Source organism: Hemicordylus capensis, chromosome 2, assembly GCF_027244095.1.
Source record: "Hemicordylus capensis ecotype Gifberg chromosome 2, rHemCap1.1.pri, whole genome shotgun sequence".
Lineage (NCBI taxonomy): Eukaryota > Metazoa > Chordata > Lepidosauria > Squamata > Cordylidae > Hemicordylus > Hemicordylus capensis.
This window is the reverse complement of record NC_069658.1, coordinates 363899842-363921767: the sequence shown is the minus strand read 5'-3', so window position 1 is coordinate 363921767 and position 21926 is coordinate 363899842. Positions and strand designations below refer to the sequence as shown.

General features: G+C 39.9%; 1 protein-coding gene across 2 annotated transcripts in view; it reads left to right on the top strand.

Moving 5' to 3' along the window:
* UBTD2 (ubiquitin domain containing 2) overlaps positions 1-20753 on the top strand; it is a 91520-nt gene extending 70767 nt beyond the window's left edge. For both annotated transcript variants that reach the window (XM_053290539.1, XM_053290541.1), the window contains exon 3: positions 12910-20753. In XM_053290539.1, coding sequence (XP_053146514.1) covers positions 12910-13307 — 398 coding nt within the window. In that variant the 3' untranslated portion in view covers positions 13308-20753. The remainder of the gene's footprint in view (positions 1-12909) is intronic.
* Positions 20754-21926: the final 1173 nt, after the last annotated feature.

Here is a 21926-nt window from a genome sequence, read left to right as displayed (position 1 = left end):
ACACGGCTCTGCAGTCTCCAGGAGTTAACACCGACTCGACGACACACTTTACCTTTACCCTACCTGCAGGTTCCCACCTTGAGCCCCCTTCCCTTCTCTTTTACTTGCTGGAGGCCTTTATGTGAGGGCTCTCTTCCTGTCACCTCAAATGCTGCACCATAGAATATCATGTGCCATGTTCCTGAGCGCTCTGGGAAAATTGTATTTTCATAGGTTGCTGTCTTTGTAGTGTACCTTGAAACATGGAGGAAAGGCTGCAACCAGGTTGGTGCCGCTGAGTCCATCACCCCACTCAAGAGCACTGTTTTGCCCCACCTAAAATTTTGGAAGGAAATTAACTTATTTGTGATATGAAAGAATGAAAGTTTGTTTTAAATTAGTTAAAAATAAATGTAAGCTGGTGCTCCCCAAAATGTGCAGTAGTGTGCCAGATTCTGCCCACCTGACCTGCACAGCTGTTTCCATGTTTGCTCAGAAGTGTGATTGTTACCACACTCTTTGACCAAAGTGTAGCCATGGAGCGTGGTAGAAATCAATTCCTCTGAGCAACAGAATGATTACTCTTGGCTAAGAGCAGATTTATTTATTATCATAACTACCCTTATACTTAAAGCGATCTTGAAAAAAATGCCTTATGTTGATCCCTGTGGTAGTCAGTCAAGGTACTTAAAGAGATCTTGAAAAGTACCTACCTTAAGTTACCCATTGTTGTTTTAAAACACCCTGTTATGTGCATAATCATGGTAACTAAATCAGGAGTAGTTAAGGATGGTAAAGAATGAAAACTTTACCATCTTTGTCCCATGTGGGGACACCCCCGAAATACACATACAGCTCTGCCACACAAAATATAGGCATGTTATATGTAAGCATATAAGCAGAGATACACAAAGTGCCCTCCTTCTTCTAATAGTACTTTTGTGTGTTTGTTTATTTATCATATTTTATACTGCCTGATATGTACATCTCTAGGCGGTTTACAATATTTTAAAAAACAGATTAAAATACACAAGACAATTAAAAGTATAAAGCAGTTATTAAAACAAATTATTAAAATTAATTCTAATTAAAAGCCTGCGAAAACAGGAGAGTCTTGAGGATCTTCCTGAAAAACAAAGGAGATGCTTTTATTTCAGCAGGGAGCATATTCCAAAGCTCCGGGGCAGCCACAGAGAAAGCCCGGACCTGAGTTGCCACCAAATGAGCTGGTGGCAATCATAATCAGACCTCTCCAGAAGATTGTAACAGTCGGCAGGGTTCATGGCAAAGGAGGTGCTCTCTTAAATAGCCTGGACCCAAGCCATTAAGGGCTTTATAGGTAATAACCAGCACTTTGTATTTCACCTAGAAACATATTGGCAGTCAGTGCAGTTCTCTTAAAACCCTTATATGATCCCTTCGTGTTGTCCCAGAGATCAATCTGGCTGCTGCATTCTGTACCAATTGTAGTTTCCAGACTACATACAAAGGAAGCCCCATGTAGAGTGCATTATAGTAGTCAAGCCTGGAGGTTACCAGCATGTGTACCACTGTTTTAAGGTAATTTACCTCTAGGAATGGACGTAGCTGCCCATATGATAGAATGTCCCCGCGTGATTCTTACATTTCCAACAGTCTCCAGAATAATTACTCACCATTTTTCTAATCATCATGGGAGTAATGTACGAACAAAAATACATTTTGTATCAATTTTCTCTTAAGGTACTATTTGCTGTAAATTATATTCACTTTCTATTGATGTTCCATCAATTGTCCTGTTAAAATTTTGCATCCACTTAATCATGCAGTCTTTTATCTGTTCTGTTCCTGAATCATATTTAAACAGCAACTTGTATATCAATTCTAGTAAATGATCAGCATTTTTGGTTATGAGTACTTCAAATTCTGTTAAATCTCTAAGTTTACCATCTTATCTTTGTATTTGTTTCTGTACTATAGAACTAATTTGTAAATATTGAAACCAAGAAGGTTCCTTGCACCATTCCAAAGTAAGGATTTGAATAGATTTAAGTTTTGTTTTTCAAGTAGTTAAACTTTGCATATTATATGCCTTCTCTCTCCAAGGATCAAACTTACTAGATTTTTCTTCTTTATGGAAAAAAATATTTAAAATAGATGCCAAAGGTGATAGATCCGGGCTGATCCTTTTCTTAGACTTGTCCCAAACACTTAACAGACTATTTCTAATTGTGTGGGATTTTATGTGCTGGTCATTTCTTTTTATGTTAGTCCATAAAAACTTATGTAACCCATCTGAAAGATCTGATCCCTCCATATCCATAATCTGACCATATGGTTTTCTGATCCAGTCCAAAATCCATGTCAAACAACTGGCATGGAAGTATAATTTCAAGTTTGGAACAGCCAATCCTCCCCATTGTTTTGCATCTTGCATAATTCTAAACTTGATTCTTGGTTTCTTATAAGCCCAAATAAAGGAGTTTATGTGCCTCTGCCACATATTCAACATCTTCAATCTTAACCGGAATAATTTTTAATAAGAAATTCATTCTTGGTGAAATATTCATTTTAACTGATGCTATCTTCCCCAGCCAAGAGAGATTTAGTTTTTTCCACCTATTTAGGTCTGCTAAGATAAGATTCCACACTGGTAAGTAATTGTTCTTGAACAGGTCTTTATTATTCCCTGTCAAATTAATCTCCAGATATTTAATTGGTTTTGCTGTCATTTGAAATCCAGTCTTATCTTTCAAATACAATAATTCCGTAACTGACAAATTCCATGTAATGATCTGTGTTTTGTTTTTATTAATCTTATATCCTGAGATCCTGCTGTACTGGTTTATATGCTCCATTATTGTATCTAGAAAGTCCTTTGGTCGAGTAATTGTAAGAACCACATCATCAGCATACAATTTTATTTTATGCTCTTGATCCACCATCTTGATTCCATAAATTCTTTGCTCCTGCCAAATCTTCTTTGCCAAGGGTTCAAGAGCCAAAATAAATAGCAATGGAGAGAGAGGGCACCCTTGTTTAGTACCCTTGTTAATGACACATTTTTTGGATATCATCCCATTCACTATTATCTTCGCCGATTGCTCCTGATAAATACTTTGAATCCATGAAAGGAAATTTGACCAACAGTACATTCTTTCCAAAACCTTAAACAACAAGGACCAATCCAAATTATCAAAAGCTTTCTCCGCATCCAGGGAAATCATTGCTGCTTTAATCTTCTTCTTTGTGTGTCTTATGTTTCTTTTTAGAATGTGAGCCCTTTGGGGACAGGGAGCCATCTTATTTGTTATTTCTCTTTGTAAACCGCCCTGAGCCATTTTTGGAAGGGCGGTATAGAAATTTTATTATTATTATTATTATTATTATTATTATTATTATTATTAGAAATATTGTCTGTTGCATTCAGTACAAATCTCAAATTGTCTTTCATATGTCTCTTCGGTGTAAATCCTGTTTGATCCGGATGTATTATATCAACCAGAAAGCCCTTCAATCTTCCTGCCAGAATTGCTGCAGGGAGATGGTATTCTTATAGACCACAGCCACTCCACCTCCCTGCCCACATCCTCTCACCTGCTCCACCATAGAGTAACCCTCTGGGAGAAGCTGAGACCAAACTGAACCACTAGCCTCTCTCGACCAGGTTGCTGTAATACGTGCCAGGTCAGCTCCGTTTGGTAGAATACAGGAGGGGTTTACCATTGCCTCCTATGCAGTATGAGATGATGCCTTTCAGCATCTTCCTATATTGCTGCTGCCTGATATACTACCTGGCATTAAGGAATAATAAGGCAAGGTTCTGTGGGTAGTTAGCATTGCTCTCCAAAGTCAAAGAGGTGGTGGGCCTGCTGGAAGGGGCAACAGCAATTAAATTTCTAAACTCCCTTCCCCTGTAACAACCCACTGGCCTACCAACGCCGTATCTTTGTCGATTCCCCACCACCACTGGTATAACTACCCAAGAGTCATCCCCCACCTCCCCATTTCTGTTCAACCCAAGACACATATCTGTATCAAGCCTAACTAAGAACTAAACAATGAATTGATCAGGAGTCTTCCTTCCAGCAGTCCAAGACAGTAAGTTGGCCCCAGCCCTCAGGCCTGGCCTCCTTTGGTGGCTGCCTGAAGGCAGCCTGTGCCAGTGGCTGAACCACCAGCTTGCCTCAGTCCCTTTTTAAGCCAGAAGCCCCCAGACCCCACCTCTTACTTGGGCTTCTGGAGCGTGGCAGCTGGAACAGCCCCCAAACCTGAAGCTTGTCAGAGCACTTGGCCGTGGCTACAGCCAGCACAGGATCAGCAGATGGTGGTACTCTGCTACTCAAGGCTAGAGGGAGGGAGGGCTAGTTCTGCAAACTTCCCAGTTCAAGCAAGGGAACTTCTGTTGATAAAATAGTAGACCCCAGCCTCCCAGCAAGCCTTCTGTTTTGTTGTAAACAGATACCGCTGGCAACAGTCACTACTCTCTTTTTTCTTTCCAGGATTGAGAAATTGTTCAGCTTCCTTTCTACCCTCTTAACTAAGGAAAAGGGAGTGGGGATTGGAGCTCCAGGAAATGAATAAAGTCACTGTGCACACTCTATTTAGCTGGGCACCCAGGCTTCAGCTCCCCAGAGTTGGACCACTTGCTTTGTTGGCTGACATTCAGAGCAAGGTACTGTGGGCATGCCAGGATCGCTGTGGGATGCTTTCCCACTACTGTTGAACCTGTGCACACAGCGGGGGTGGGGAGGGGTGCAATTTTAGCGGTTTGCACTATCTCCAGTAGTGCCCTCTGTCACCTGAAAATATGTCCCTGAAGTTATGCAGAGTTGAAATTTGATCCACTTGACTGTACAAGAAATACTCTACAGCTAGGAAAGCTTTATGTCGGCATGTCTGCAGTGCCTTGCTCTGGAGTAAGCCACTGTTTCTAATTCTCCCAGAATGTATGCATAGCAGCATGAGGCATTTTCTGTGTTGCTGGGCAAAATAAAAAATAAAAAATTACCCAACAGCTAGTAAAATATTAGTTTCTGATTGCTGAGTGACTACTTCACTTGGCAAACAATTTAAAAGATTTCCCTTTGTTGCTGGAAAAGAAGGGAAATTGAATGAAAAAATGGGAACAAAAGGAGTCCTCCTCAAGGAGGAGTTAGGACACAGAAATTAGGAGCTGTAGTATGGGCAAGTTGGTTTTTCAGTTGAAATCTGAAGCCAGTATCAAAGCTGAACTCAACTGCTCACAATTTATTTATGATTATCACAGAGTAGTTCTGTTCATGATGAATCAGGAAAGACACAGGTGAGAGAGAATTGTTACAGTAGGGAAAGTGAAGATTTGAGTTTGGTATTCCTGGAGATTTCTCAAAAAATGATGAGAGAATTAAATACATTAAAATGTCTCTGTTATTCCAAAAACAGTGAAAACTGTAACTTTGGGCAAGACTTGTTCTGTAAATGAGAATGGTTAGATACTCTCCATCAACTGATGGGAGGGAGTTTTGCTGCCATGCTTGTCAAAATTTACCACAGAATGTGATGCCTTTACTTTAAGTGATTTCAAGGACTGAAAGAGAGCAGTTGATGAATCAAAAGGGTTTCACAAACATGCTATAACTGAAATCCATATTTCAGCTATGTGTGACATGAAAAAGAAAGACATCTCTAAGTTGAAGCCTGTGTTCATTGTATGGAATGTTACAGTTCTTGAGGGCAGCAGATACATTCAAAATCAATTGTTGATGTTTTTCAGTTTTTAATAATCAATGAGCTGGCTGTGCAGGAAGCATATGGTGGATAATATAAAACCCATCAAGCACTATTTTCACCAATCTGCTATGATTCGTGCATTTTTAAAACCATGGAAAAACTTGCATATTTGTGTGGTCAAAACTGTTGATTGATGTGCTCCAGAGTGCTTGGGTAGGACACTCAAACTATACTTTTGGATTAATGTGGGGAATCAGCTTGACTACGGGGGAGCAGTCTATCACAGTCTTAATCTTGAGCAAAGCTTTGGTCTGGAAATGAGGAAGTGTATCTGTAGTTCAAAGATTTATTTGTGGGGAAAGGGGTATAGAAAATCAAAAGCTGGTTAGGCAGGCAATAAAATCTTAACTAACAGTCTTAACAAGAATCTCGCAAAGAGGAATTTTAGCTTAAGCTCCAAATTGTAAATAAATCAGCTTAAGGCTTGCCATAGAAAGGGCTAAAGTGCAGGCAGGAAGACGGAAGAGAAGGGGGTTAGGGATGTGCACAAACCGGTTCTGAGGCCCTTTTATGGGCCTCCAAACTGGTTCGACTGTTTGGCTGGTTCGAAGGTGTGTGTGGGGGGGTATCTTGAAGGATGAGGGAGGGTGCTCATCCTGCTGTGTTCCTCCCACCAACGCTGTCTTTTAAAACAGTCCAGTGGGGCAGCAGCATGCCTCCTTGCTGCCCCAGTGCCTCCTCGGACCAGAAGTGGCCAGCAGTGCCCAGTGTGCGTGTGCCTTAGGCGTGATCCAGCTGGGCTGTTCTTATGTTATAAAACTTCTAGCTTGCACACTTACTGAAGAGCCAATAAAGGCCTCCAGCTGATTTTTCAAGCTGCAGTCTTTCTTACCTGTTGTGTTGTAGCTTTCTCAGAATATTGTTTGGCATTTAGGAATCTCTCTCTATGTAACTTACAACTCTTAAGCTTTGCCAGTACTTGGTAAATAACATTAATGATGGAAAAAATCAGAAGACTGGATTTTCATTTTTAATCTTTAAACCTTCATTTTGTGTTTGTAGCATTAAGGGAGGGCCTGTGGTTAATGTAGCCACATGAAATCTTTGTAGCTTGGGCTACTTAAAACAGCATGTGGCATATATGTTGTGTTACTTCCATTGTTTACAAGTATTTATACAAGTATTTATACATTTGGAGCATGTGTATAGGGGCCATTTGGATGAGCCTACACACGATAAAGGATACCACTGGGAGAGGGTATCAAGACAGGGGATCCTGACTGGTACCCTCTCGGCATGTACCTTTCCTGAATGCATGTGCTGGCAGTCATCTCGTCAGAACTGGCTCTCTGTGTTTTATGAATAATAAATTTGTGTAAATATATGATGTTTATTTTCAGTATAGATTCTGATTCTGGTTGGTGTCTAATACTAGAATCTAATAATAGACTACTTTGATGCAAAGCTGTCTCTGAACTGTTGAAGCAGCAACCCAATTTATTTTATCTGGACCCATAATGATTATGTCCTGTAATGGGAGAATACTTGTTCTGCTTTTTAGAAAGGATGCTTTCATATTTGTGTGTCTCTTTTTCTTTTTCTTTTGGTCTTCTGTCACTCACTCAACAGATAGCAGGCTGCTCCAAAAGAATATTGAAAGGCTAGGCTAGGAATCACTTCTTATGTTGCTGTCCAGGCAAGATTCCTCAAAAACTATGTAAACCTTAGTAAAAATTATACCAGCATAAAATAATATTGACTGACATACCATGCAACATGCTGTCCATTGAAGAGGGAGGTGTGCACATGACTTGCAAGCCCGCCAGGAGCCTGTTTTGTTGATAGCAGAGCCTGTTGCATGCACACTCAACTGTGCATAATTGGGAATAATGGCAGTAGCGGCGAGCGTGATCATGCACAGCTGAAGGTGCACGGAGCCCCCGCTGCCTAGGAGGATGGGCTCTTGGCTGGCTTACAAGTCTGGTGTGTGCATTCTTCTTCAATGAATGGTCCACTGTATGGTATGTCAGCTCTAACATCAGTTTACTGTGCAAGGAGCTCTAAAAGAAGAATACTCTACCTCTTAATATCTACGTTTAGACAGAAAGTAGGTATCTTATGCATTGTTGGCAGGAGTTGGGGAAGGATAAGCACACAAGTAGGCCATCTGCTCTTCTGCTCCCTCACCAAAAATAAGACAATTGCCTCCTTTGTTCCTGTGAACTGGACACTGGAGTAGCACCTATGTTCAGAAGCTGAATCTTGCAGGCCAGAATACAGTTCTCTGTACTGTCTGCCAAAGTCAGGTTTCCATTCCTCCACAGCTAATACAAAGATCAAGGACATTTATTGTGGTATTCTTGATGATTGCACATCACAGTTTGCACAGGTTATAATTTTTTTCTTGCAGTTTGTGCTGATCAACTAATGTTTGTGGCAATTCTGTCTTCATGAACAAAAAAGCTGCCAATCTTTTTCAAATCCTTAATTTTTAATGAGAAACAGTTGAGGCAGTGCGTGTAGAGCTCCTGAGTCAGTTTTTCTAAAATATTCTGTAGCTGAAGGTCCTGGCTCATCTTCAAATGTGTGTAATTGCAAAAAGATGGCTTATTCTCTAAGTGTATGTGCCCCACCTAGGGGCAACAATTTGAAAATGCATCACCCAGACAGTGTTTTCCTGGTCTTTTCCAGTGCCATGCTTTTTAATTCCATTGAAAAAGCCAATTCTACTTTAAAATAAATGAAGGGATTTCCCCTGTATTTGCCTTGCCTGCCTGCCTGGCAGTGTGGATAAATATCAGAACTCTGGGACTAGGATGTAAGTCTCATTAATTCTGATTTTTTTAAAAAAAAAATTATGGACTTACCTTTTGGTAAGGGACACTTTTTAGAGTTGAGGTTCTCTTTAAGGCTTTACATAATGCAAGCAACTACAAAAGGTGATTCAGTTCAAATATGAATCTATTCAAACTGAACTGTGTTGCTCCAAACTGGTTCATTCAAACTGACTGGTTGGTCTGTCCATTTAATCAAACCAGTTTGGGCGGTTCAGGCAGCTTTACTTGTAAAGGGGGATCTGGGGAGGGGGAGGGGGCCCCTTTAAAGTGTAAGGGGTGGCTGGGTGGGGGCAACAAGGGAGGGGAACAGTTGCTTGCCTGGGCGGTGCGGCAGCTCGCGGTGCTGCTTACCCTCCTGGCATGGTCCCAAGTGTGCTTCCTCTCTTTTACCAAGCTGTCAGCTTGGTGGTGGCTCGGTTCTGACCTCAGCACCTCTCCCCATCTGCTAGAGGTCTCAGATTGCAGGGGAGGGAGTTGCTTCATTAATTGCCGCCTCCTGCCAGACTAAACTTCTCTTGGTCTGGCCTCTCACCAGAGGACCCATACCCCACCTCAGCACCATGTACATCATTGACCTGTGCATCCCTAAATACCTTTATTTCAACCACACATTCCAAAGGTTTCCCACTCCCTCCTCCTTCTATCCCCATCCTTTCCTGATGAGCATCCTTGCCCAGCCACCTTTTGGTGTTTCCCCAACCTAGTTTCTCATATCCCAGGGCTGTCTCAGGTATCAGAAACCAGACCTCACTGCCATTGTTTATACTGGTTGCTATACCAGCATCTGATGGCCCTTGCTGTTGCCCAGCTTCCTCCCATCACTTGACCAGTGTTGGAATTTTTTTTTATTCCTAATTTCCCCCAGTAGCCAAAGAGGTGGTCTTACCCTGCCAGACTTAAGGTTGTATTTTGATGCTGTCTGTTTGACGTGGTTAAAAGAATGGATAACATTAAGAAATCCTAGAATACTTGATTTGGAAGGATTTGATAGAAGGTTCGGATGGCATTCATATTTGTGGTATGATAAAAGTAAAATACATAAAGATTTTTTCAATCACTATGTAAGAAGGAGTCTAATGAGAGTGTGGGTAAAATATAAAAAATGGCTGGAACCTAAAACTCCGTTATGGTTATCCCCGATTGAAGCTTTAGTACGTAAAGAGATAAATATGCAATCGCAATGGGGTACCTATAGGGATTTGTTGTGTTTTCAAGAAAAGGGCTGTAAGTTAAAAAATCTAATTGAAGTACAAAATCTGGTTGGTAATTGGTTTCAGTACCATCAGTTAAATGAAGTTTTTAAGAAGGATTTCAAACTTGGATTTGAGGATCAAATGTCAAGATTTGAGAAGGAGCTATGTGAAAATGATGAAAAACTAGTGTCTAAGATGTATAGGCTGTTGCTTTTGGAAGAGACAAGAGATGAAGTGGTTAAAATGACTATGATAAAATGGGCTCAAGATGTGGGTCATAATATAGATATGGCAGCTTGGGAAAAATTATGGAAAACTGATTTAAAGTTCACTGCATGTTACACTTTAAAAGAAAATTATTATAAGATGATGTATAGGTGGTATTTGACGCCTTAAAAATTGGCAATAATGTATAAAAATGTTTCAAACAAATGTTGGAAATGTGGACAGGGTGAAGGAACTTTTTTTCATATGTGGTGGTCTTGTAGGAAGGCAAAGACCTTTTGGGGCATGATATATAATGAGTTAAAAAAAAAAAATTAATGACATTTCCTAAGAGCCCAGAATCCTTCCTGTTGGGAATAACGCAAGGAGAGTTTTCCACAAGCAATTTAACATTCTTCATGTATGCAACCACGGCGGCCAGAATAGTATATGCACAGAAATGGAAGGACAATGAACTGCCCACAAAAGAAGATTGGCTGATAAAAATTTTGGAATATGCGGAGATGGCAAAACTTACAGTACTGATAAGAGATTAAAATTTGGAAGGTTTTAAAGAAGATTGGAAATCATTCTTACTGTACCTAAAGAACTATTTTCCTAATATTGATTTTTCAACTGGGTTTGAAATTTAGTAATATTAGCAGGTTGAGTAGACTAAAATCAAGTTTGGTAAGATATAGGTTATATGTTTTGAATTATTATAGCAAGGGTTAATTGTATAGTTAGTGATTCGCGCAGATTGGTGAGCTGGAAGTCAATTTTTGTTTAATTTAATGTAATGAGATGTTTAAGATATTGTTAAAATCAATAAAAATTTAATGCAAAAAAAATAATAATTTCCCCCAGTAGCCAGATTTTAGCTATGGGTTTATTGGGTCCTGACCAGCTGTTTGTCCACTGTCCATAAAGTGAAGCACACACTCCAGAAATCAAATTAACATTTTGAATTACAAAAGAATAAGAGAGAAGGGGCAAATCTTAAGAAGTTTAATCACATTAAGGAATTCAATAGGCATCTCTCTAAATATGTTGAATCAGTTTCCTTTCGTATTGTTGAGACTGCTTTGCAGACTGATTCAACATATTTGATGAGATGCCTGCTGAATTCCTTAATATGTTTAAACCTCTTGAGATTTGCTTCTTCTACCTTATTCTTTCGTGACTCAAATGAAATGTTAATTTGATTTCTGGTGCGGGTTTCACTTTCTGGGCAGTGGGGAAACAGCTGGTCAGGACCCAATAAACCCATAGCTAAAATCTGGCTACTGGGGAAAATTAGGAATAAAAATCACCACTCACTCTGTCCAGGCCTTGCCTTGCTTCAGGGTAGGCCCAAGTGGCATTTCAGGACCCTGTATCCTACATCTTCTGATGTTGCTTCCGCCTTTCTGGGTGAGACAGACAGAAGGTGCAATGTGAGGGTCTGACAATGTTTCTGATTGTTTCACATGCTGCTCCTATGTGTCCACATATGATGTCTGTATTTGGCCAGTGATGGACTGGTTGTGCTGTTGCAGACCATCTTCTTTCTGCTTGTCATGTAATCCATTATCTCAATATCGTCCCTGGCAGGTGAGTGAGGTTCAGCAGACCACTCAGTGCTGCACATCCCACCTCTACACCTTCTTGTTCTCTCAACCTGGACTTTAGCTCCATGCCTCCACCCGTTCTGGAGCTTTATTCCACTAGGAGAAACAGGAAAAGACCAGTGACCTGCTGTGGTTGGTTGATCCACTGGTGATGTGAATGTTGTGGTTGCTGCTGCTGTTATCCTTTTGGCTTTGTTCTAGTGGCTAAAATCCTTGATTCTGCAAAGTCAGATGCATCTGAATGATGTACTTGTTCTAAACATCAGGTCTGACATTGAGGCAGGGGTTGTTTTCATCTACCCTAACTCAGGAGTACAGAACTATGTCATGCCTCAGTCTATTTTTCAAACACAATCATTTTTCAAGGTCAATTGAGCTTGCAAGGGGAAACAAAATTGAAGTTTCCAAAGAGAAATAGGGTGTCTCCAATCCCAAATGACTTAAAATAACTATGTACACTGCTTTGAGCTCCTTGGAAGAAGAGCGGGATATAAGTGTAATAAATAAATAAAAATATAGGAATGGTATAGAAACTACCACACGATAGAAAAAATCATGGGGCAGTGGTCCCTCTAATTTTTTTCATCTGTGTGCGGAATGAGTTTTGTTCTGGATGGCAGTATCAAGGCAGTGTGCGCGCACCTGCATTCAGAATGGGGCCTTCCTGATTCAACCTGAGCAGCATCTAAATTGAACTGAGCGGACATCCAAAAACTTATGAGTGTGCACATTTGTGCACGCCTTAGAGGGAACAGTGTTCTGGGGTTGTGTTTTCTCCCAGTCACCAGAATATGGGAATGGGATAGAAACCACCCTACCATAAGGAGTCCATTCATTTTGGGGTGGTTTTCTACCCTGTGTCATATTTTTTATTAATAACATAAATTTCATAACTGGTATGGGGCCATACTTGTGGATATATCATGTACCAAAGTGCAGGTAAGAGTATGACAACAAGCATTGCTGGGAGTGCAGTAGTTTGCTTGTTTATGCTCCTTCATGCAGCTGGGGATAGAAATGTACCCCCAAATCCCGATGAGAGTTAAACAGAAAGCATGGGTACAAAGGTAAAACATTTATCACTCATAACTGCTCATTGGTAAGTTGGTAGATGGTAAATAACACTGCTAAAAAAACTCATTCGTAAATAACTTTTATTTTTCATTTTTGTTCCTTTTCTCTCAAAGTTCAAAAGTAAAAAAAAAAAGGCACCTGGAGTGGTTTAGATGCACACTAACAATACTTTAAAAATAGCTGGGAGTAGGAAGTAGCAAGTACGGACTGCATTGGAGCCCAAGGGCAAGTGGTGTCTGAATCAAAGATGAAATCTTCAAGGAGTGATTTAAATCAAAACTGTGTCACTTATTCCGATTTCTTTCCCCCTCTCTTCTGAAGGTGCTCTTACTGAGTGCTATGACGAACTGGGAAACAGATATCAGCTTCCTGTCTACTGCCTGGCCCCTCCTATCAACATGATAGAAGAGAAGGGTGACCTCGAGACTCTGGATATTCCTGATCCACCACCCAACTCTGGTCATGAGTGCCAGCTTCGTTTACGCCTCTCAACAGGCAAAGACCTCAGACTTGTGGTTCGCAGTATGGACACTGTATATCACATGAAGAGAAGACTGCACACAGTGGAGGGTGTGGAGCCCAGCAGTCAGCGGTGGTTTTTTTCAGGGAGGCCACTGGCAGATAAAATGAAACTGGAGGAGCTGAAAATACCGAGGGACTATGTGGTGCAAGTCATTGTGAGCCAGCCCTTAACAAACCCCACACCAGTGGAGAATTGACTTTGCCTGTATGTCTCTCCTTTCCTCTTCCTGCTCTTCTGTCATGTGGGAACTTTCATGGTTTTCATTCTCCCCTGCTAATGGATTGGTTCCAAGCAATGACCAGCAAAAATTCCATCTGTGATGGAGCTTTGGGAGTGTGGGGGAGAGCACACATGTGAACACATACACTCATTCATAAACTGCCCCTGGTGACTTTGCCCAATTTTAGTATTTCTTAGCACCACAGGAAGGAACTCTTAGCAAAGAAAATGGAAAAAATGTATTTGAGAGAGCAAGCCTGTAGGCTACACAAAATAAAGCTAAAAATAGTGCTTTGAACTGTAAGTGAAGCATTGGTCCATGAAGGGAGAAAGCACTTTTAAAAGGATTAAACCAAATTGAAGTTTTTCATGTAATCAGCATCACTTACAGATCAGCCCATCAGTATAGCTGCTGTGGTCTATCTCATGTGCTGTGATATCTGTAGAGATTGAGGCACATTATGATAATTGTATGTTTGATCACTAATTCAGGTTTTAAAACTAGTTTTGGTACATTCCAAGTTAACAGCAAATAGTGGTTTGCCACTACTGTCCTCAGTATGGTAAACACTGCCTTCTGAAAAAATTAGGCAATAATTTAGCAAATGTCTATGTTATAAGAATAGCTTGTATACTGTAAAGTTAACTGGCTGCAAGAAAACTTGTCATATTTCCTGGCACCAGAAAATGGACCTACCAAGTTACTGTGCACTGTTGTGTCTAGTGAAAAGCTAATGATTGGAAGAGCACCATCCTGAGCAGCAAAAAGGCACGTGACCTCTGCCATTTAGTATGTTCTCTTTCACTTAAAATAGTGAAAGTAGCCTCTAATACTTTCACTTAAAATAGTGATTTTAAATCCCTTTGACTCATAGCAATAGCTATGCAACAAATTTCAGGAGAAAAGCACAGGAGTGTTGTGCACTTCTCTAAGGTAAGGGTGTACAACTTTCTTTCCACTGACATATATTTGCTCTCATAACAGACTCAAATATATAATCTTATTCTACATCTCTCTGTCCTTCTAGAAAGAGATTGGAGAAAGGATAGAAAAGACTTCTTGGCAGGTGAAGATACTGTAGTTCCTGGATCTGTTTAATCACTTGATTCCCCCCCACCATTGCACCATTAAAGCTTTTCAGTTCATTTTGGGGAATCATTCCTTGCACATACATCTGTGTTACTATTCCCCAAATCCTCAGATATTTGGACATCTTATTAAAGATGGGAAGCTTGCAAAAAGAAGTAGGTTCAATTGGTTTGTAAAAAGCAGCATATGTCCCAAAAAAATTATTTCTCTTGTAGGCTCTCTATATCTTCCTTGCCAGAGAAGTTATGCTTTTGCTTCAGTTATACCTTTCATGCTCATTCATCTGACACTGTATTAGCAGCACCTGTGTGTCAGACTAATGGGTCACTTGTTCTAGTTGATAAGACTTAGAAATCTCCCCTCTGTCAAATATCTGCAGCCTCAGACTATGACCTTAACAATATCATACAGTGTTCTCCCTTCAGAATATGAAAGCAAGCCATTATTTAGAAGAACAAGTGTGTCTTTTTTAAGAGTGCTTTGGGCAAGATTTTCAGTGGTCTTCATGGAACAATAACCAATTTGGGTGGTTAGCATAAAACAAATCTGTCTTAGAACAACATGTACCCTTTTTAAAAAAGTGCACCCTTTTAAAAAAAGAAGCAGCATGTCTAATTCTTTTATTTAACTTCTCTGAACTTGTTGGATCGGTCCTAATTTCATAATGCCATGTTTCTGTTAGCAACACTATTATTGCTAATTTTTCAGATGGCACATTCTAACTTTTTTTTCTTGCTAAGCACCAAATCTATTTGCATGTGACCCTCCTCCTTTCACATTTATCTCTTCTTTTAGAATTAAAAGCATGGGTTTTGGTCCACTGACAATAGAGTCTAGGGTGGGCATTTTCTCTTCACAGTGAAGAGAGCTACAGTACTTAAGTGTCCTATAACTAACCTAGCCTTACTTTGGGTTATTTTGCTGTGACAACTAGAAACTAGAACCATGAAACTGAAAGTTATAAATTGTATACAATTTCCAGCATAGGTTAGATTAGAAACTTTAATGGGAGATGTGCTGGGCTTTGCCCTCTGATCTTTATCTTTGAAAATTAAGGTTCACATTTGGAACCACATGCCACATGGACATGAATGTATCATTGTATATCACAGCCACTGCACTCTTCTGGGCAGAGTTGATTACTACCTGATCTTCTCAACATAGTTTATGACCACATTATGATAAAGATGCCTTGGCACCAACTTACAGCAAAAATGCACCTGTGTTGTAGGTATTGACTGTAAGTTCCTGACTTTCCAGCACCATATTCACTTGTGCTGTTATTAAGAACAACACTTCATTAATAAGCTCAGAATGGTGCAAAGACTGCTTCTGTCATCAAGGGTGTATTTAATATCTTACTATGAAATTGGAGTATTTAAGGAGGAGCCTAACTGTGAAACTTTCCTAACTTGTGTCACACATTGAAGGGAAAAGGAATGTTGGATTGCTGCACAAAGATTTTTGTAAAGCTGTTGTACTTGGAAAGTCTCCGAGATTTTGACCCATTCAGTCGTTGCTTGGTACATTTCCTTTCTGTTTTTGAATAAGAAACATGCTACATATTTTGTGCAAACCACAGCCATTGCATATCAAAAAACAAAAACAAAAAAACACAGCTTGAAAAATAAAGTATATATCTGTTTTATTTTGTTTTTTCCAATACAGAAAAAGGGCAAAAGGTCAGCTGTTAACAATTAATATAGGTTAAGCAGGCTGATTAATTTTTATAACTTTTCTGCCCTTTTTAGAATGCATTTTCCAAGACAATTTAAAATAATTTTCAAATCATGTTGCTTAATGACAGTTTGGGAGTTTGGTGTGTGTGTGTGTGTGTGTGTGTGTGTGTGTGTGTGTGTGTGTGTGTGTGTGAATGAACAGTCCTCCAGTGGGACACCCCTCCTATGTGTCACTCGAAGAGTACAAGCAGGGACTGTTCTTTACTGCCATGGCAGTCACCCACCCAGTAGGAAAAAGAGCACAAGCAAGTTGCAGCAGATCCTTCTCCTTGCTGCTGTCCTCACTTGCTCACCCCCACATAGGTGGGCTGGTGAGTGTAATGGCAAGGAGTAACCACTGCTCTCTGTCCTCTTCCTGTGTGTGGAGGATGGAAGTTGGCCCAATCCTCAGGTCACCCAGAGAAAGGCCACCCAGAGAAAGAAGGCAGGTGGTGGATGTGGCGGCGGCAGCTTCTGCTGCATGTTCTCAGTAGGAATATGCATGGAACTGGTTCCGTGCACTCCTGGGAGGATGGGGGGTTGCTTTAAGGCACGGGGGAGGGTGTCCTTACCTCCCTTGCCTCATTTTCCCTGCCGGCGCTGCTGTCAAAATTGCTGGCATGGGGCGGCTGTATACCCTCCTGTTGTCCCAGTCACCGTAATACCAGAAGCTGCACGTGCGTGACGCACACATGCACTCCAGCCACTTCCAGTATTACACTGATTGGGGTGACAAGATTTGTATACAGGGTATACAATTGCCCCGCACCAGTGATTTTGACAGCAGCGCTGGTGGGGGAAACGGCGGAAGAGGTAAGGACACCCTCCCTGTGCCTTAAAGCAACCCTCTCCCCGCCTCTGAACCGGCTCAAACTCTGGTCTTTCAAACTGGTTCGGCAGTCTGTGAATAGATGGCCAAACCAGTTCGTGCACATTCCTAGTTTCCAGTGTTGGTGAACCAGGTGTGTTGGAGCTTCCACAGCTGCCAACTCTGTCACCACTTGTGCTTGGTGGGATAGGTTTTCAACAAAGATTTTAATGATTTGGCAAATGACTTTGAAATTCACCAGCATTTAAACACTCTACAGTAGTTGGGTGGTTCTCACAGAACAGTTACAAGAGGATATTTGAATAGCCTCTAGTTGGCTTTCATAAATGTGTGTGTGGGGGGAAACATTTCAGGACAGAATTGGGCTCTTAAAAAAAACCCAGCTTAAGTACAAAACAGTAAGTATGAACTTTTTAAAAAAGTGATAACATGTAATTGCCAGATACTGTTGCCCTGAAGAAATGAGCCCCCACTTCCATTCTTGCAGTTAGAATGGAACACCTTGGAAAGAAAAGTTCATTATTCCTGTATTTAAATGGCAGTAAATATTTTGCTAACGATAATGAAGGACCACTGTTGAACTTTTGTGTAAATCTGCATGATAAATTGATATACCTCCCTTTTGCATTGACGGTAGACACTCAAGAATTGCTATCCTTCATAAGCAAGGTGATCATATTGCCACCTTTGGGAACTCTGTCTCTCTAAAAACAAGTTATCTCTCAGGTATCATGAATAGTTTTTTCTTTTGAGTAGAAACTGCATGCATCTCAGAACAAAGTTAGGAGTCAGTTATTTGTTTCCTTTCCCTCCTATTTCCTGCTTTCGGAAGAATGGAGAATTTCATTTTAGTTTATGAATATCCCTTGTGATTAATGATGTGCTACAAGGCAAGTGGTCCTTTCACCACCTTCACTCTTTCAGTTAGAATGAGGAAACTCTGGGTTTTCACCATTGTTAATCTCCAAACTTAAACAATTTCATTCATTGCTTGAATAGTTCCTCTTCACTTACACACACCTAAAGTTTATCATTTGTATGTAGACCAGATTGTATGCCAGGTCGCCCCCCCCCACTTTTGTGCTGGCGGCTGACCATCCTGATCTAGAAACTGCTCTTTCTACCCCCAGTTGAGTACATGTGTTGTGTATTGTAAAGATAGAACACTTACCTTTCAGCTATTGAGAGCAAACAGTAATTGGACAGTTTTCATTACAGCTACAACAAATTTGTATGTCACTTCTGATTAATGTTTACCCCTATGCTCATGAATCATATCTACAAACGAGTGGAGGTGGCAAGTCTTTTTAACAAAAATGCTTTGTTTTTCACACTTGCTATTGCAAAGGTGTCACCAGTACATGACCCAAAAGTAATGGACTGAATGTGATCTGCTTATCCTGAAATAGCTTAAAAGGCAAATGGACAATAATTCTGTTTATATAGCTCTGTGAGGGAAAACATGAATAGTAAAAAAAAAACCCCAGTGCTTTCTGTGTTCCAACCTATTCTAAAAAGAAACTTGTGACTGGAATTTTGGTAGAAGCATTGCCCATTTACCTTTCTACCAATAGCTTTAGAACTGACAGTGAGATTAAGAAAATAGTCATATTAAAAACAATTGCTTTGATTATTCTTTTGATTTCTGATGGGAGCATTTTGAGAAACTATATGAAATTGCTAAATAACCAATTGGGCTTTAAGAATATCTTGGTGGTTAAAAGTAACCTCTACTTTCCTCAGTGCTGTGGTTTCATTATTCACTTACAAAAAGAAGCAGGATTTATATTAAAGTGACAAACTTAATTTGACTAAATAGATTATAAATGACACTGACCCACATGTTCCACAGTGTTCGAAGGGCAGAGCAGGAGCTGCATCCTCATAAAGACTACTTTATTCGGCCAGGTGGGTGAACATCCGTGAAGTGGGAGAGGTGAATGATTTTAGCCAATCTCCCCTCTTTCTAAAAGTGCTATTTGGCTGCCAGAAATATGTCCTTCAGGGCTGTGCAACCCCCAAGGGACATATTTCTGGCAGCCAAATAGTACTTCAGAGGGAGCAGAGATTGGCTAAAATCACTCAGTCCTCCCACTCTATCCATGTTTGGCTGTGTGACAACACTCTGGCTGAGCTCCAAAGCAGACTTTTTCAAGGATGCAAGCCCTGTTCCGCCCTTGTAACACCAAGGAACATATTGGCCACTGACAAGATATGGATAGTGACCCTGCATATTAAGTGCATAGCTCCTTGGAAAAACACAATAAAAACATATCTGCTAGTGTACTTTTTATGCTATTTTTAGGAAATCCATTTTAGCATTGCAAGCATTGACATATTAATGATCTCTTAATTTGTTGCTATCTTGATTTAAATTTTAAATGTCACAGTTATGTATATCAGAGATCTGATCTGACATCAGAGATCTGAAGCTGGCTGTTCTAGCAGAGTGATTGTGCCTCTGTAGGGGTTTGTTTTTTTGTTTGTTTTTGCTTTAGATTGAGCTTTCAGCTTAATAGGCAAAAATATTTCACCTTTGGTGTAATTCACTTGCCTTCTTTCCCCAAGTTTGCAGACAAACAAACAAAAATCAATTTGTACCTAACAGTATGTGAACAGTGTAAAGGAGTACTGTCTCTGGGAGCTATTGAATTGAAGCAACCTATTTTGTCAATACCTTACTGTACTTTATTCCAGTGTAAGGGAACCACTCGATACATTCAAATTCACTGGTTCTTTTGGTTAGCTGCCATGTCTCTTAGACTAGTCTATCAGTTTTTTTAAAAAATTATGTGCCCAGTAAGTGTTCTTAATCTAATTAAGCATTTCCACCTCTTGCCTTTTCTATGTAGATTCAAGTTTCATTTATAGGGAGTCCATTATAAGTTCCCTTTCAAGAGAAGAATGTACTGCAGTGCATACCAGCAAGTTTGTAGGTACTAAGTACAAGGATGGATTAAGAGGGAGGGTTTTGGGGTTTGTTTGTTTTTTAAAGTTAATTCTACAGTAAGGTTTGAACCCTACTGGTTTGACCCCACATGGCATTGGCAATTTGTGAAGAAATATGTTAATGTCCTTTGGCAGAGTCCTTTAGTATTGGATATTTCTGGATACTGTGCAAATGATGTGTAGATCAGAACCATGTTGTCAAATAGAAAACACATGTATGGTCATGTTCATTGGGAATATTAAGAATGTATCTGACTCTTTCATCCCCCCTTTTTTTGGCAATTGAGTCTAGCCAAAGATGGGAGACAACTTAAAGAAAAATTTTAAAACCACATTATTTGTTGGGGCTTCAACTGAGATAATGAAATGGTCTTCTATCCAGGACCTTACTGGTGCCTCTCTTCTTCTCCATGTCCTGGGAATGTCTGGAAACTGGAGATAGCCTTTTGAACAATGTATACAGTTGTGCACTAGGCAGCTGGAGGTGTGTAAAGACACTCTTTTCTAATGCGTTATGAGCAAAGGACTTGGGTTTAATGTCCTATTTGCCTCATGGTAGTGGCTTCCAAAGATGGCTGGTACCATCAATTTGTATTTCTTGAATAAATATCTTCTCTTTTCTGGTAAATCTTTTTTGTACAGTGTTTGTTGTGTGCCATGTATCAAAGACACGTTCATGTTACATAGGATGAGGTGGCTGGTAATTAGGCATCAATACAGAGAAACAATTTCAGTGGCTAAAAAGGGAAGTCAGTTGAGGAGAATTACAGTGATGTGACACTTTTTTCCTGTAACTTTTATATATATATATAAAAAAAATTAAATCTCTTAGCTGTACACACGGGTTGTGTGAAACTTTTTTAATGGGCTCTTTCAGCCCAAGGATGAATTCTTATCCTGTCCAGAAATGCAGTGAGCATTTCGGGTTAACCTTCTTAAGGTGCACTGTATATTAATATTGTACCTCTGTTATGCTGACATTGCGGTAGTATGTGCACACATTTTAAAATCTATAGCAAAGCACAAGTAGGTTCTTTTTGAACAGTTAAATGAAGTAAGGATTTTTTTAAGTGAAGCATCGTGATTTCCTAAGAGTCAGATATGTGTTGTATAGAACTTCATGTATTAAACGGAAAGGGAAAAGCAACAAACTACTTCTGGTAATTTTTTGCATTTAAAAATAAAATTGGTACTGAAAATGCCTTGCCTTAAAAGACAAAGTTCGTGTCATTTTTCTCTTAATCTGGAGCTAAACTGCAAAATGTCTTTTGCTTCTTGTTTGTCTCATTGGAGCTCATAGTTTGGCAAATAGCCTTGAGTGTGTTTTTTCAGGAATACCTTAGTACACCCATTTTTCAAGATTTTCTAGAGAGTACCAGTAGTCACTGATGAAAATCAATAATCACTTACATAATTCTGGATTGATTGGTATATTTAGTGTTCATAGTAATACCTAAATGTTTGCCTGAACTACAGGCGTGTGTGTGTGTGTGTGTGTGTGTGTGTGTGACTGAGAGATATATGCAAACCTAGCTAACCCAGCATTTATATTTTAAGAAGATTCCTTTTGTGGAACAGAAAATGTGTGATCAAAGGAAAGTGGTATAGATGATTGCTGCTGTGTTGGTCACAGAGAGCTACAAAATAAGTAAGGCAATGCAGTTTTGTCCTCTTATACTTCTCTGCATTTGGGTCTGTTAATATACTAGCCTATGTCTCAGTACTGTTGCCATTTCTTGGAATAGGTACTCCCACTGGGATAGAGTGGGAATTCTTTATTCATGATGCAAACTTTCAAATTTTGATCTAATAACACTTAGCATGTTAGAAGCAGATTCGGGGAAGGATTTCCCACTTAGTCTCCAGATTACAATCTGCTTCCTTTTTAATCAAATCTAAATGGAAGTTGAGGAAACTATTAAATTTGGCAAATGTGAACCTAAGGTATGTAAACAAGTGATGGGCACCATAGTTAGACTTCACAAGGTAGGTAGGGAGAGGAGAGCTGAT